The following is an 18,237-nucleotide window of genomic DNA, read 5'->3' as shown; positions in this document are numbered from 1 at the left end:
GGCTATCCTGTTATCTTGTATACGGATCATTCTTCCATAAAATATTTAGCAAATAAGCCTGTCACAAATGCAAGAATAACTAGATGGTTGATCTTATTGCAGGAATTCGATATCAAAATCAAGGATCGACCTGGCAAAGAAAACCCTGTAGCCGATTTTATCTCAAGAATGCCAAAGCCAATTGATGCAGCAGCAGTTGAAGATTAATTTCCGGACGAACATCTGTTTGTTGTTTCCATTCAAACACCCTGGCATGCTGATGTTTCCAATTACCTTGTAGTAGGTAAACTACCAAAACACCTAACCCCTAATGAATGAAAACAGATTGTTCAGAAGAGTACTCGATTCTCCTGGATTCAGGGCTATTTGTTTCACACAGGGCAAGACATGCATATCAGGAGATGTGTTCGAGAAGATGAAATCTTTGACATCCTAAAAGCCTGTCATGACGGACCATGTGGGGGACACTTCGCTGAGTGTAGAACTGGACATAAAGTATTACAAACAAGATATTATTCGCCCGCGATTTTCAGAGATGCAAAGAAATTTGTCCAAGCCTGTGATAGCTACTAGCGAGTAGGACGTCCTGGTCAAGCTAACGAGATGCCTCTGAAACCACAGTTAGTCATCAAACCATTTGAGCGATGGGCTTTTGATTTCGTTGGACCCATCAACCCCTCATCAAATCAGAAAACATATATCTTGGTGGCAATAGAATATGTCACCAAATGGGTTGAAGCAGAAGCATTGCCAAGAGCCACAGAGGACTCTGTCATACAGTTCATGTTCCATATATTTGTACGTTATGGCCTTCCAAGGGAAATAATTACAGGTGGAGGACCACAATTTGCTGGCAATAGATTAGCTGCAACACTTAATAATTATCATGTCGAACATAAAATCACTACTCCATATCACCCACAAGTGAATGGAAAAGTAGAAAGCAGCAATAAGGTAATAGAATCAATGCTAACAAAAACCATTGCATCACATAGGCGTGATTGGGCTACCTGAAGCACTCTGGGCCTATAGAACAACATGGAGAAGCACCATTGGTTACTCACCTTTTTAATTAGTGTTTGGAAAACAACCCATTTTTCCTATAGAATTTGAAATCCAGACATTACGAATAGCACAGGAAGTTGGCTTAGATCTAACCGAGGCACAGATTAATCGATTACAACAGATCAATGAATTGGACGAAATTAGGCTCTCTGCACTACAAAATACAACACTGATTCAACAACAGCGAGCTAAATGGCATGACGCGCTCATCAAAAACAAAGTCTTCCACGAGGGAGACTGGGCTCTGTTATATGACTCTTGGTTTCAGGACTTCCCTGGGAAACTCCAGACTCGTTGGTTGGGACCATACGAAATCCAGAAGGTACATGACAATGGTACCATCACTTTAATCACCATTAACGGTTCTGGATATGCCTTCAAAGTAAACGGCCACCGATTTTGTCTCTATCGTGAACCACTCACTCGGGAATCCTTCTGCCAGCAGCTACGCAAAGACACTGATATGGAGATTTTAGGAGAGGAAGATAAGTCTTCCTCACCTGTAATTCATTAAGGAATTCATTTCTTTTTACAATTTGTACATAAGTTCTCTTCTTCAAGTCGTTTGTGTACATATGCTTGAACTAAATGTGTTCTTATCATTTTTTGCTCAAAGTTTTCAAATTTTTCCGTTCCGTTTCTAAACGAATGGAATTTGCGTGTTTTTGCTGTTCCTTTTTCAAAGGAACGACATTCTTGATTTTTCTGCTGTTCCTTTTCAAAAGGAACAACATTCTTGATTTTTCTGATTTCTATTGTTCCTTTTGAAAAGGAACAAAATTCTTGATTTTTCTAATGTTCCTTTTCAAAAAGAACAGCACTCTTAATTTCTGCTGTTCCTTTTCAAAAGGAACAACACTCTTGATTTTTGCTGTTCTTTTTTCAAAGGAACGACATTTTCTTGTTTTGCTGTTCCTTTAAAAAAGGAACAACATTTTGATTTTTGTTGTTCCATATCCAAAAGGAACGGCACTGCGGTGTGTTTGTTGTCCTTTTTCCAAAGGCGCAACATATTTTTGATTTTTGTTGTTCCTTTTTCAAAGGAACGGCACTTTTGCGTCTTTTGTTGTTCCTTTTTCAAAAGGAACGTCATTTCGAGTGTTTTGCTGACCTTTTTTTCAAAGAAAGATAGCAATTTTTATTTATTTATTTTCTGCTATTCCTTTTTCAAAAGAAACGGCATTGGTGTGTTCTGTTGTCCCTTTTTAAAAAAGAACGGCATTTGCACTTTTGAGACCTATGCTCCTCTGTTGTTCCTCTTCCCAAAAGGAACACTTCTAGCATACTTTTTCTCTCCTTGTGAAACAACTTATCCCTTTTGCTGATCCAAATTGAGGATGCTTCTTGCTCCTGTTCTTTCAAAGTCATTTAGAGACAGCTATGCACTTATACAATGAACACAAAATCACAACATACTGAAACCAGAAAATTATAAATCGCTATCTTTATAAGGCTCTGTATCGGTAAGAGGACAGAAGGAAGGACATACTTATTCATCATCTTTTGTTGTCATTGTCTTACTAATTTTGCCTTGATTAGTTATCTTTATCATGACATTCTCTTTAATCCTCTTTGATTATTGTTTAGGAATAAGAGCAAAGGGTTTATATCCTTCTATTGAGATGATAAGACTTCTTCCACCATTCCTACTCTTAAGGAGTGTTGAACCACCCTTTGTGTATAAATAAGGAAAAGTGCTTTATGAAAAAAGAAAGTAAAAAAAATGAATTATAAGTTGTCAAATGCAGGATAGGGGGTCTCATCAAGAGCCAGCCTACCATGATCATGAGGATGGAAGTGAAGTGGCATTCCCACTATGGCCACCACACCAGGGATATGGTCCAAAAGGTATATCAAATAAACAAACCTTGGAACAGGAGGTCTCATCACGAGTCGACTTGCCCACTCTTCGCTCCCTCCTCGTGAATGGCATTTTGGCTAACTGGTTACCAAGCTAGCATAATGGCCTACACTTTGACATTACACTCCTTAATATGCACATAAAGGATCATGGTTCCACGGGTGAAATAAACAACTCTGCCAAGGTTATGGACACCTGTCGGAAGAAGAGCACTGTTAATGGTATTGAAGTCACATTGATTACACCAATAGCTAGGATACTAATACTCTTTTGTTTCTTATATCCTAGGCACTAATCATACATTATTTCCTGAATTATATATCGCATGAAAATTTATTACCACCAATCATGGCAAAGGAGGTGAAAATGACCACTTGAGATTTTGCAAGTACGACAGACGTCCTATCCCCCAGCCTCGCATCATATCATAGCAGCCTCTTACGTAATACGCGATCCAACTTTATGCCTCGATTTCGGTAATTCGTTGTTTTTCTAAACATGGCATATTTTCATACGTTGTTCCTTTATGACTTGGTTGTAGATCGGGTGCTGCTCCTTTCTTTGATGGCTGGGACAACCTATCACATTGTGGGGGGGGAGGTTAACCTCATTATTCCCTGGGTTATGTGTCAGCTCACTATTCGGGAAAGATAGTGTACTAGGGAATGGCACGGCTTAACGGCATGATATTTCTATTTTTTACACAAGTTGTTGTTCATAAGCCATTTTCTGTTGCATACTCTGTGTTTTTTTTCAAAAACTTGCGATTATTACCCCCTCTGTGTTTCAAACAGCACAAGCAGTTGCTGTTCCATTGAGAATCCACAGTGAAACCATGGGAGGCAGGGCAATTCGAAGGGAACCTCAGGAGTTGACAGTCTCCGCTGCTGCCCGGGAGATCCTAGAAAGAGCAGGGTGGCTGACTTATCTCAGTCGCTTGTAGGAGTCTAATGAAATAGTGGCGATTGAATTCCTGCAGAACCTGCAGGAGGATCACTCCACAGTAAGGGGGAAGTAGATAGCGGTCACCGACGATATAATCACAGAAGTCTCGGGACTACCAGCCACCGGACCTGTATGGACACTAAAGAAGGAAAGATTACAGAAGATCATGGAAATTTTCCAGGACGAAGGCCAGAGCTTGACGATTAAGGGGAAGGGAGTTCTGCCAGCAACGCTAGGAGAACCATAGGCAGAATTAGCAAGAACAGTGCAAAGCTACATCACCTGTGAGGGGAGAAAAGACGTGGTAAGACCACGACATCTTAAACTCTTAGCTGTTCTAAAGCATAAATGCTCTATAAATCTGCCTGCACTTTTGAATTCATTACTTCATGACGTTGCACGAAGCCTAAAAAAGGCACAACATGTAGAGTCAGTTGTCAGCCACCATGGGTTAATTCGATTAATAGTTAGTCATAGCCTCACCCAGCAGCAAAGCAGCTGGGAAGAGCTAATTGCAATAATTGAGGGGAGGGCGACAGCACCATCCCCAAAACGTAAACATACTACAAGCACACCAGAACGTCTGGAAAAACGCAAAGAATTAGTAAAACAAAAACATGTTGCGACCACATCTGAATGACCAGAAACATGCCAGGAATCAGCAAAGCTTAAGCATGACACTGGTACACTTGAACAGCTAGAGAAATGCAGAAAATCAGTCCGGTTAGCCCGGATAAGAGGAAGGCTAGAAAAGCTCCAGGAAAGCACCAGCCAGCCAGTGGTAATTGAGGACAAGCAATCCTCACGGCCAGAAGTAGAAGAACAAGCTGAAGGCGAAAAGAAAGGAGAGGCTGAGGAGGCCGAGAAATCCGAAGAGGAAAATGAGGAAGAAGCTGAGCATTCTGAGACAGAAGCTGAGCATCCTGAAATAGAAGCTGAGCATTCTGAAACAGAAGCTGAGCATTCTAAGGCAGAAGCTGGACAATCCAAGCAGGAGGAGGAAATGGGACAGCAGGTAGGTAGCCCACCATAGGACCTAGTGGGAGAAGATGAATTGGCCGCAGTCTTGGCCAATATGGGTGAATATGGCCAACCTTCCACTCCATTAGACCTCCACGGCAAACCCCAAGAAGAAGATGCATATGAAAAACCACATGCAGAAGAGGCAGAAGAAGGAAATTTGCCTGTTCATGATGAAGAGGAGATAAGAGACACTGAACAGGAACATCATGTTCCCAAGGCACCCGAGGAAATTCCAGAGGAAGTAGGAATAGAAAAGCAAGTCGCCCAAGGAGTGACGGAACTAGTTAGGGTTCCTACCCCAGAATAGCCAGCACAAAATAGCGAAGAAGCATCCCAGGGGAAAGATCCAGGGACTAGTCACGGCCCAAAACGTAGCAGAAAGCCTGTTGTTCCTTCTAATAAAACGCTGGAAATTAGGGAATTACGAAAGGAACAGCAGAGATTATTGAGCATAATATCCCAGCTCCACCAGCAGATCAGGATCCTGAAAGCAAGGCAGAGGGTAAGGAAGACCACAGGGAAGAAAAAGATGAACACTGCAGTAAAAATCCGCAAGATAAAAAGGCAAAGGACCAAAAATCGCTCTGCTGCTCAAAACCCTGCTGAAGATCCAACTGTTGTTCCAAATGATGCTGAGGAACATATTGTTGTTCCATTTGAAAAGAAACAACAGCAAGCTGATATTCGTGTTAAAAAGGAAACGGAAAACAAGAAAATTCAGACAGAGGCACCACCCTTAGGGGTGATAAGGGTTCTGAACTCGAAACAACGCAATAAGAAATTTCAGGTAAAACTCTCGGCCTCCACTGTTGCATGGAGAAGAGATCCAAAGACAGTGACCTTGCGCATGGGATTGAAATAGGCTCAGTAAGAAACAAAAAGGCTTAGAGAGCAAACGGTCCCTCGCGAGAAGTATGAAGAACTACAACAGCAACTAAGGGACGTCAATCAATTCGAAAGCCAGGCCTTTGAAGGGTGGCGAAAGGAACAAGAGAAAGTTGCAAAGGTAACTCGTAGGCTAGATACTGTTATCAAGCAGATGGATACCTTGTGTTCTTTATAAAATGACGTTTTAGCATGTAGGGCCCCTGCCAAAAACTATGCTCTGTTTTTACTGGAACGATACTTACAATTAAAAATAAAAGCTGTTAAAGTAGGCGCCCCGATACAAATTAACACTGTCAATGACTTTATAGACTGTTGTAAACATTATGGGGTGAAGGTCCAAAGATTGCTGTGTGAATTCTATTTGCATAACCTTGTGCTAGATCAGGAGACTGAACTGAACCCTGGCCCTTTTGTTGGAGACATCCAATTGCAAGCATTTATCTCATTCGGGGTTAATCAGATTAAATGGCTCAAAGCCTATAATACTTTCTAGAGGCAGGAAAATGGCCTAGACTTGTGGGTAAGGGCTGAGCCTAGGAACCCAGTACAGTTGTGGAAAGCACATAGAAACCTCATGAGAACTCCGGGTGTCATCAAAACGTTAGGACCCATGCACGAGGCACTCATTCGACAAAGTTTAGAATATTTTCTTTCTATCAAAGACCTCGCCATTGATGCAGCCAAATTTTGGTACCGAATCTCTAATCCAAACATCCAGCTCAGGGAGCCATTTAAGCATGAGAATTTTCAATTAGCTGCCAACCATTTGAACCTCTATGGCGAAAGCATTTTGAGGGCAGGGCCATCCTGGTTAGGATATAGATTCCGCAGTCCAATTATTTGGCACCCTGCACCCAGATATCAAGCCCTATATGAGATGCCTGAGTGTCAAACATGCCAGTTCTTTGACTACTTAGTCACTCACCATGGCTGTAGGCCTCCGCATGAGATTCCTTCTCCAGCCTATTCTCTCACTGCTTTGCATGTCAACTACAACGTTTTCATGAGGGCATGAAACAGGGTAAGCAGGGGGGAGTACTAAAAAGGTATGTTTTTGATGATCATTTCAATGGCTTTTCAGTGGAACTTGTGAACCTTTTTGCATCATGAATGTGGAAAACAATAAAGAATTATAACAAAACATGTGGGATTAGTATGCAAGACTTAACCGCTAATAGCTATCATTCTCCTGTGGAGGAAGGGGTAAAAACGAGAAGCTGTTGTTCCAAAGAAAAAGACAAGAACAGGGTAACTGCTATCCCTTTGACGAAGGACCGAGTGCAAACGAGGCTAAGCAGGTTGAAGCAAACCAGTACGGAAAAGGAGGAGGAGACACCGGCTCGGCGGAGGAGAAAAGAAGTGATTAAGGATTAACAGTTTGGTGAATCCCTCGGGATCTTCGATCCTGAGGGATCGCTGCTTTATTTATATTATTGCCTAGACATCTTCGCCGTCACCCTTATATAAAGGGACGACATTGTTAGCTTTGAGGAGGATGCTTTTTTTGTAACTTTCTGTTAAAGATCGAAATTTGATCATGAGTCTCGTTCAACTTGGCTCATTGTACTTTTTGTTTTATGCATTAATATAAACTTGGTGATTATCTCATCTCTGCATCTAGATTAACTTAAAGCGGTGTACCCTTGAGGCTAAGGGCCCGGCCACGGAGGACACTTACTTCTGTATCACTACGTTTTGATTTTTGCGTGGTTTGCTTATCGTCATTATTTGGTAATCTGATATGCTTTATAAGTTACATCATATGCTCTTTTAAGATTCGTTCACTAAGGTTTTTATAGACAATAACTGTTGTATTGACTCTGCATTATATCACTAATCCTATCAGAGTTGATTGAATATTATTAGACTTAACTGAACATTATTACTATTTTGTTACAGAGCTCTCATGTCGTATATTCGTGTTATGGAATTTATCTGAAAGTTGTGTTCTTTACGATTCAGAAGTAATGTTGTTCCGTTTTGAAACGCAGTTGTATTCCTGTTGATGACGATTGGTGCTAGATCAGATTACTCTTCAAGTGTGATGTGTGTGTGTATGATTTCCAAATGCTGTTCCATAACTTATTAGTAATTAATGCTGTTCCATTAGTGCGTGCTGCTTGATTTGCCTGGAGAATGAAAGGTTGATGTTTGATTACAACGAGTGCATTTGAGTTGGTAGGATAAAGCTTGATTATTGCGCGCGAGATTTAGTTGTTCGATTGCTGTTCCATTTCAGAATTGTTGTTCCATTTTAGCATTGTTGTTCCATTCCAGATTTGCTGTTCGATTTCTTATTTGATGTTCCATTTTTCTACCTGCAATTTCATTTACTTGCATTTGTTATTTTGGTGTGAGAGACGATCTGTGGCTGTAGTGAGCCTTGGAATTTACTGCCTAGCTCCCAGACCCGTGGTCCATGCTCTAATTTCCCTTCCATCAGTTTCCAAAGGGATGGGCTATTGTTGTCGAACCCTTGACTGATAAAGTTGCCTAGTTTTAGAGAGTGTGAATTATTCATTTGAAGGAACTTAGTTATAGACAAGCATCCGTTTACTCTTGTATTTTTGTTAAACGATGTACTACTAGCATTACTTTGACAAGTGATAGCCTCAGACTGAGTCACTCTTTGAAATAAAGAAACGCTCCCGGATTGAAATATTAATGTGAGATAATTAGAGGTGAAAAAGACCCCTTTTATAGCTCTACATCTGGGTTGGTTCCAATGGGCTATTAGTTCCCATATTGCTATATTTATGAGTCTGTTTATAGCTATGCCTCTCCATGACTCATTTTTTTTATCTCCATAGTCTATTGTCTTGGAGAATTACAAATTATGTTTTATCTATGTTTTTGCTTGATTAGTAGAATATCCGATCATGTAATCATTCTTCTCACTTAATAGAAAATCTTATGTTTTTTTCCCTTAAAAAATATATCACTTGTTAAAAGAAAAATATCAAGTTTTAATTTTTTGTATCACATTTCATAGTGATTAAAGTTTCCTATGACAGACCATGGTAAATGTTTTTCTAGATGCATAGAAAGTGTAAACAAAATTGTACTATAGAATTTCCCAGAGAAACTAGAATGGCATTCATACTCAGAATGGGTTTGATGCCTTTGTTAGGTCCATTTCCCACTTATATTATTTTTAGATAGAAACTAATAAGGTCTAGTTTCCCATATTACATACTATGGAAAATCTTCTATCAGATGCATTTCAAGTGTAAACAAATTTGTACCCTAAAATCTTCGAGGGAAACTAAAATATCATTCATATTAATAAGGATTTGACACCTCTCTTAGGTCCATTTTCCACTTACCGTCATTCTAAACTCTAGGAAATTTCATATTGTATGGTTTGTGTTTTCTAGCTATATTTTTCTTATTGAATGTGAGAGGAGGAAGTACAGGTACAAAACCTAAAACAACAATGCCATAATCTCTAATTTAGTTCTTATTTTCTTCACAAAATGTTGGCCACAGATAAAATTTATGTCATTATATGAATGCAGGAAATCTTTATCAATTGAGCTAGATAATAACAAATAATGAAATCTTGGTAAATGTTTGGTGCATACCTTCAAAAATATGAAAAATTGTCGAAAAATGCCGAAAAACCACGAACTGTCGAACAATTGTCGAAAACCTGTCGAAACCTTGAGAAGGAACAACTAAAAAAAAATACCGAACAACTACCGAAAATTCTAAGGACACATGTTCGACATATATATATATATATATATATATATATATATATATATATATATATATATATATATATATATATATATATATATATATATATATATATATATATATATATATATATATATATATATATATATATATATATATATATATATATATATATATATATACAAATTTTCAGCCAAACAATTTCTTCGTCGTAAAAAAACAAAGAAAAAAAAATTGGAAAAAAAACCTAGTTGTCGAATTTTTCCCCCACCAGCCAAAAATCCATTGCACGATTGTCATTATTTTAAATGGCCAATTTTTTGACCAAAAATAAATTTAGCTATTCGGCCGAAAAAAATGCAGGTTCAACTGAAAAATATGAAATTGTTCGATCAAAAAATTAATTAGTTCAGCCAAAAGGGTACAATTATGAATTTTTCGCAACGAATTTTCAAAAGAGTGTAACCCAACTTCACATTTCCACCCATGTATAGTAGGTTAGAAATGCATGGTGTGGTAATTGTATGTAGTTTGTGTCATCATGATGATGTTGGTTGTTATGATGCTAATGTGTTGGTTGAGATAGAGCAGGAGATGTAGATCATCAAAGCGAGATTGCATCACTAGACCTCGAGGTAAGAGCAGATTGTCGTACAGATTTTTATGTTGGGTTTGTAGGTATGTTGGCTAAGGGTTTTTATACGCATTGTTTATGTACATTCATATCATTCTATTGTTGTTATGGTTACATTCATGATAGATTCTAGTTAATCAGTGTGGTTATATGAACATGCTTTGGTTAGTCATGAAGGATAGTAACTTGTTGTTGTATGCATTGCAGTCATATCCATGATGAATATGCTCTTTTAATTTGAGATATTGATGTTATATATATCATATTAATATGGATTGGTCTATGTAGATGATTGTGGTCATGATATTCAGGTATGATTCAATATACTTGTGATGAGGTGTCATACTAATGTGGATTGATTATGTAGATGTGATAGACTCCCTTGAGATAGCTTGAGGTATGAGTTTGATTCTGTTGTCTATTTAGTGTTTGAGTGTTTGACTATGTCATCTATTTGGTTTATCTAGCATGTTATGGTTACAAGTTTTTTGAGTGTTTGATTAATTGCATGATATGAGCATATGTCTATAAGATTACATGAATGAATGATCTTGTTTTAAGATGGTTATACTAACACATTATGTGTTGAGATAATAGATATGTACTTGAGTTTGTAGGGAAAAATGCTTGGTTTTAGCATGAAAAAGTAATCATTGATTTTTTAATATAACTAATAGTTGGATGATGTGATAGCACATAGTCAGACTTAATTACAGTAAGGTAAAAATTCAAAGAAAGGAATTGGGTGAGAATTCCTTTGGTTATGTTTGTAAACCGCAACGCCAAACAAATGAGTGTTGTTCATGAATACAGGACGTCTTCTTAACCTTGATTTAATTTGACATTATGTGGATATGTGCTAGATTCATGAAAATGTATTTGACAGGTATATTAGCTAGTTTCTAGCTATGGCTAGGTTCATCGAGGAATTAGGGTCCTTGGAGAGGTGTATGTGTTCAATTACAAGGTAACGTTCTTGAAACAACAAGGTAAGGTAACTGGTGTATTGTTGTATTTATTTTCACACTGACAGTTATGTGTTTATGGAAGTATGATGCAAGGATTTCATAGTAAAAGAGTATACCATGGAATCTTTAAGAAGGCTCGGGTTGAGCTTTCCCTTGGAAGCATTGGGAACCCATGGGGATTTAGTCATGGTGTCTACTGAGAGACTTATGCTTTCGATGCCTTGTAACTTGTTTGTGCTTGATTTCTGGTTTTGTTTGTTTATGTTTTTAGGGCCTTTGGAATTGGTTGGGAAAGAGGAAACTTAATGGAGCTCGAGGAGAGCTTAATGAAACCCAACAGGTAATGTAAGACTCAAATGAAGCTTGGTGAATGTATAAGGGTGGTTGAAGGAAAGAGTATGAAAACTAGTTGGATTGGTTGGTTCCGTTGAGGTAAATGGATGGTGGTAGGAGGGTCATGAGAAAGGTAACCAGGAAATGTAAATTGAATGGAAGCTAACTTGGGAATTGTTGTTCTCAATGTTGTGCATAGATAAAGGAAGTTATCTTAACCTTGACCTTATGATATATGGTAATTATGTTGTGATCATGATTGTGTTGATGTGTGTGTGTGTGTGTGTGTATATATATACATGTATGTATGTATGTATGTATGTATGTCATGTCTGACAAGATCATGATTGTTTTATGTTAATGTTTATATGTATGTATGTATGTATGTATGTCCTTGTCTGATAGGGTCGTCAAGGATCATGCTTGTGGTGTTGTGTACGTGTCCTGCATGTGGTGTTGTGTAAATTTGGTGTTGTGTACACGTCGTGTATGTGGTGTTGTCTACATATTGTGTAGGTGGTGTTGCGTACATGTAGTGTTGTGCACATGTTGTGCAAGTGGCACTATGTACATGTGGTATCGTGTACACATCGTACACATTGTGTTGTGCACATGTGGCATAGTGTTTTTGTGTTACCAATATTGTGTAGTCATTGTATCATGACATTTGTATTCATTGTGTTGTACTATGTGTATGTATATGTAGTATTTTGTGTTTTACATCGTGTGTAGGTGTATGTATTTTGTTGTGTTGTACACCGGGTGTAGGTGTATGTATTGTGTTGTGTTCTAAACAAGGTGTAGGTGTAGGTGGTGTGATGTATATTATTTGTATGTGTACGTGATTGAAGAGGATAGAAGGCAGTAGGTGCTTGCTAGGTATAGTAACCACTCCAATATGTGTACAGAAAGGAAAAAGGACTAAGGTAGAAGTAAATAAATGATTAAAGGATAAGTATCAGTAGTTCATTTTAGTTTTATTATTCATGTCATCTATGATTCTGATTTATGATGGTTACATGTGATATACGGTTATGATGGTTGTGTTTTGAACTAACCATATGTGATATGTTTATGCATGATGATTTGATCCAAAGCTAGTTTGACCTGTTGCGATGGGAAGTAAATAGATTTGTGGGTGTACCTTATTGATGAGCTACCAATAAGGTATGATTTGAATTTATTTCAATCTATTTTGATTCTAATGGAAATTATGTGCTTGGTACAGGAAGTATGTAAAATTCTCAGGCTGGATGGTTGAATCCAAATGCAAGAATTAGCAGCATTAATGAAAGGAACTGGAATAGATAGGGCCATTGTAAGACACTAGTATCTAATAGTGTCCATTTATTTCCATGAGCATGTTATCACTAGTTCGATGGTTTTGAGGTTGGTATATGCCTTGCTTTCTGGACCTTCAGATGTGAAGAAAACTTGCCAAGGGAGTGGCTACCCGAGGGACTATGTAGTAGAGAAGGGGATGCCCGTGGAACTTGGAAGGTGTGTGACTGCACGGAAGGGGATGACCAAATTTCTTGAGGGACAATTTAGTAGAGAAGGGAAGTTTAGGGATGGATTTGTTTTGGTCATTAGAATTTCCAAGTGGAATCAAATACACATTGGGGGTGTGCCTTGGAAAATTGAGTCAGAAAATGTTCATTGAGAGGCCAAGTGGTGCAGGATTGTAGCATTGGGCATTGGATGCAGCCTTGTGATTCACAGTGGATTCTAGACTTCTTGGGAAGTGTTGTAGCAACTACAGCCACCCTCAAAAAAAATCCAATGCTTCGTTTTGGAGCCTCCCTTCTAAATCACAACAGCTCATGTTGCACTAATCTAGGTACTTGTGCTTTGAATCTTGGCTTGTGTTTTCTTACTTGTTTTATTGTCTAACCCACAAGTTGATCTCTTGACTTAGCTTCCATCCAGTTCGAGGATTTCCTTAGAGAACTACACAATCCTTTAGGGAAACGAGCCTTGCTCTCACAAATTGTGCAGTCCAAGCTAACAGTGAGCCTTGAGCTTAAGAATTGTGTAGTGCTAGTTGACAGCCACCGTTCAGTTGGGAAATTATGCAGAGAATGAGAGGAAGCCCAAAGCTACTCAACCTAGAAATTGTACATAATCCTTTCTACTTAGAAGCTTCCCAGTACATGAACCAGAGAGTTGCTTGGTTCTTTGCAAAAATGTGCAATCTCCCCGGGAAATGCATGGTATCTTTTTTCGAAAAAGAAAAAAAAGAAAAAGAGAAAAAGAATTCCTAAAAAATAGGTATCTAATTTTAGCAACCCCGAGGAGGCACTTGATTTAGTTTGGAAACTTCCACCAAGTGCCACTTTTTCCTTGATTTTTTGCCTTTGTGTCATAGAATCTAAATTGACAAAATATATTTAGTCAATGCTTCAAGATCTCATTTACCCATTGATCTTGGAGCTCTAGCATTCCCGACGAGATCAAGGAACCTTTGGTGTGACCATCATTGCTTTTCCAAGTAAGTTTTTCTTTTCTAGTCTTTTACCATTTTTCAGTCGCTTTTGCTTGTTTAGCTTGTGAGAGTGTTGTTTCACTTATTTTGTTGACTGAATGTTGGCGTTTTAACTTGTTTTAGGTTATATAAGTGTTGTTTCAATTTTTTCATTTCCTTTCCCAAGTGTCGCATGCATTACCTTGTTTTCACATTAACGGTCGTCGTTGCAGTGACTCCCTTCACATGATTCATTTTCCTTTGGTTTGATTGATTTCTACACTTGTTTCACTTGCATGCATCATCACTTAGCTAGATATGCACTCAAAATAAAATCATCCTTCAAATCTTGTCAATTTCACACTCCCCTTACGCATATCTAGGCTCCCCTTTCCCAGATCTCACTTTTCCTTGCATGCACTCTCCATTCTGGGAACTTGAGGTCTTTGCCTTGGCTTCTAGAATTGTGCAGAGGATGCCTTGGCCTAGCTCCAATTGTGCACTATGCAGTTCCAAGAGCTATTGTGACACGCAAGCATCTCATATTTAATTTTATGTAATTATTCAATCAAATAATCTAAGATTTTCTAGAATTAGTGAGTCATTCTAGAATTAATTAGGAGATAGGGAAGTTAGAATAGAATCCTAAAATTGAGAGGATAGCTCTCAGCTTCCTCAAAATATCTGTAGGAAGTTTCTCTAGAAGAGATTCGAGAGACTTCTCTCCTATAAATAAATAGTCATGTAATATTTTCGGAAAATCAAGTTTGAGAGTTTTGATTTAAATAAAGCTTTGGAGTGTGATTTAATTTAACAATTTCTTTGTGCAAATTTGAGAGTGTTGCACCATTTTTGGTATCAGAGAATAGGAATTTTTAGTGGTGCTATATTAAAATTTTGAACTAGATGCATTGGATAATATCCGTTGGTGAAAGTGTTGTTTGAATGATGTAAGTGTTGCTTGTGCAGTCATATTGCAATTCGTGGTCAAATTTGAATAAGGGAAGTTTGTTTGATGATGCTGATGTAATAATAGGGTTCAGCCGAGATTCTCAATCCCTAATCTCACATTTTCGTAGGGGACCTTTGCTACGTTGAAATCGATGAAGTGGTTAGCTCTGCACATTTGTTGATTCAATGCGCACATATAAGCCGGAAGGTTCTAGCATTTTCTAGATTACAGCATCACGAGTTCAAGCATAGCATCATGAGTTCGAAATTGGAAGGTTCTAGCATTGTCTGCAGCACAACAATCATGTTTGGCATGAAACAAATGCATAGATGCAACAAGCGTTGAAAGTTATTGAAATCTGAATTAAATTGAGAGTGTATTAAACTATTCGACAATGAGATTTGCGTGGAGCAATGTTGGTATGAGCCTGAGCTTCCATCAAACAACGCATTTAGTTTTTTCTTCCCCTCTCTCATGTTCTTGCGATTTTTCCTCCTCTTTTCTTCTCCTACCTTGTGTTCTTTTCGATGTATTGTAAGTTTGTTGTTGCTTTATATCATCTCACAAAATAGTGTGTGGAATTATTTTTCACTGTGCGTATATTTTTTAAGGAGAAGGACAGATCTGTAAGAATGACACAAACTAGTGACAAGTAGAAGCCATCAACTTCTGCCTGAGATGAGCTTAAGTGATTAATAACTACAAATTGATGGCAGTAATGTTTAAGTGCAACATTCAAAACTGGATATTGATAAGATGTAGTGCAATAAGGACGCAGTACTGGAAGACATTTATTTGTTATATGGAGGTATTTGTTATATGATGGTGTTTGTTTTAGAAGTCGCTCAAATTATTGTTTAAAATTCTCATATCCATTGTATAGTGGAAATAATATATTCCATATTAATTAATATTAAAGGGGCATTTTGAAAGGATCATTTTAAAGGATTTTTGTAAAAAAAAAAAAAAACTAGAATTTATTTTGATCTGGACTATATTTCAATTAAGATGGCCCATAGAGCTAGAGGAGAAAGAGGAGCTAAAATTGGTCGAGGAAGACTAGCTACAAATCAATTTCTACTTGATGAAGTAAGCATATTAGAACTAGATATGATGCATTGGAGACAACACGTCAAAGAGATGTCAACATCGGTGATATCAGTGAAGCCGAAGAAAGCTCAGAAGAAGAAGCTGAAGAAGAAGCTACATAAGATAAGATAGTTAAGATGATTGCAGGAATAAGTGCCAAGCCAAGATTGGACATGACTATATCTGAAGGTAGTTTAAATCCTGAAGAATTGATCGATTGGATCAACACCATCAACAAATATTTTGATTATGAAGGTGTAGCGGACCAGAAGAAGGTTAAGTTCATAGTGACCAAATTAAAGGGACATGTTGCATTATTGTGGGATAGTGTGCAAGCTGAAAGGAGAAATCAGAACAAAGGAAATATCACTAGTTGGGATCGGATGGTTCTAAACTGAAAGGTAAATTTCTTCCTCGAGATTATCAATTAAATCTCTTTTTCCAGATGCAAAATCTTAAGTAGAAATTTATGTCTGTAAAATAATATACAGAGGAGTTTTATAGATTGAGTATAACATTTGATCATCTCGAAACTAATGAATAAAAATTAGCTAGATACATTAATGGGCAGAAATTTGAAATACAAGATGAATTTAATATTTTGTCCCTAAAAATAGTTGAACAAGCTTACCAGATAGCTCTTAAGGATGAAGAACAATTGGCAAGAAAGCATATTCAAAGAAAAAGAAGACAAAGCAGAGGATTATCAAGTCTATGAAAATCAAGCAGAGGAATCGTTAATGGAAGATTTGAAAGAGAAGAAGGCAACAATTCACAATAGGAAAAATCAACAAGAGGAGATTACAGAGGACGAAGACCCTATCAAGGAGGTAGAGGTCGATCTTTTGTGGTAAGATGTTATATATGTAACAGAGTTGCTCACAAGGCTAATGAATGTCCAACAATGTTTTCTAATCAAGGAAGCACACATATAACACAAACTGATACAGAAATTGTACAATCCTCTACACATGAAAATGCACCTGAAACTAGTGAATCCTTGATGATGAATAGAAGTTTATTAAAATCTATTGAAGAATTAAAAGAAACTACACAAAGAAAAACATTGTTCAGAACTATCTGTAAGTCAAGAGGAAAATGTTTTAAGGTCATTATTGATAGTGGGAGTACTGATAATCTAGTATCCACAGAAATGGTAGAAAAGTTGAATTTAAAGAAAACTGGACATCCTACTCCCTACAAAGTTTCGTGGTTGCAAAAAGGACATGAGATATTAGTTAATGAACAATGTGAAGTGGAGTTTCAAATAGGAAGTTATAAGGATAAATTTCTTTGTGATGCTATGGCTATGGATGTATGTCATATCTTACTTGGAAGGCCATGGCAATATGACAAGAAATCAATGCGTGATGGAAGGAGCAACACCTACACTTTTGAAAAGAATGGTGAAAATCATGTACTTTTTCCTTTGAAGAATGAGAGAGTAGTAGGAGAAGACCAATCCAAGGTAATGTTACGTACTGGGAAAGAATTTCTTCAAGAAATCAAGCATGAGGAAATAAATTTTACCTTGATCGCTAAGCAAAGGTTAGTCCTTACAAGTAAAATTTTGAATGATCTTCCAGAAGAAACTAAAAACATGTTAAATAAATTTATTGATATTGTAGTGGATGACTTACCTAATGAATTGCCTCCCATTAGAAGTATTAGCCATCATATTGGCATCATTTCGAGTGCTAGTCTTCCAAGCAAAGAAGCTTATAGAATGACCTTAAAAGAGAATGAAGAGATTAAAAATCAAGTACAAGAATTGCTGGATAAAGGTCTTATTCGAGAAAGCTTAAGTCTATGTTCTGTTCCAACAGTATTAACTACAAAGAAGGATGGTGGATGGAGAATCTACACAGATTCTCCAACAATAAAAAAAAATTACAATCAAGTACAATTTTCCATTACCCGATATTAATACTCTTATAGATTGTCTAAGTGGTGTTGCATATTTCTTTAAAATAAATTTAAAAAGTGGATATCATCAGATCAGAGTTAGAGAAGGTGATAAAAGGAAAACATCATTTAAAACTAATAGTGGTTTATATGAATGGCTGGTAATGCCCTTCAAACTTACCAATGCTCCCAACACTTTTATGAGGCTAATGAATGAAGTCATAAAATAATTCATTGGAAAATTTGTTATAGTTTACCTTGATGATATCTTAATCTACATTCAATCAAAAGCAGAGTGCCTAATACATCGTAAGAAGGTTTTAACAAAGCTACAACAAGAGAAATTGCTAATCAACATAAATAATTGTAGTTTCATGAAGACAAAACTATTGTACTTAGGCTTTGTGA

The 18,237-nt window shown here is 37.4% G+C and overlaps 1 protein-coding gene across 1 annotated transcript; it reads left to right on the top strand.

Annotated features, from left to right (window-relative positions):
* Positions 1-17,077: 17,077 nt before the first annotated feature.
* Positions 17,078-17,851, top strand: LOC149185084 (uncharacterized). Its single transcript, XM_089415544.1, has one exon. It carries the CDS (start codon positions 17,078-17,080, stop codon positions 17,849-17,851), a length of 774 nt encoding a protein of 257 aa, XP_089271670.1.
* The last annotated feature ends 386 nt before the right edge of the window (positions 17,852-18,237 follow it).

The sequence above is a fragment of the Pinus tabuliformis genome, chromosome 3_2, assembly GCF_031772625.1.
Source record: "Pinus tabuliformis cultivar Carrire ecotype Pingquan chromosome 3_2, CPIR1, whole genome shotgun sequence".
Taxonomy (NCBI): Eukaryota; Viridiplantae; Streptophyta; class Pinopsida; order Pinales; family Pinaceae; genus Pinus; species Pinus tabuliformis.
The sequence above is the reverse complement of the archived record's forward strand: the minus strand, read 5'-3'. Positions and strand labels throughout refer to the sequence as shown.

What these genes read in the sequence shown, in the direction of transcription:
- LOC149185084 (XM_089415544.1), top strand. Translation starts at nt 17,078, where the DNA reads ATGGTAGAAAAGTTGAATTTAAAGAAAACTGGACATCCTACTCCCTAC.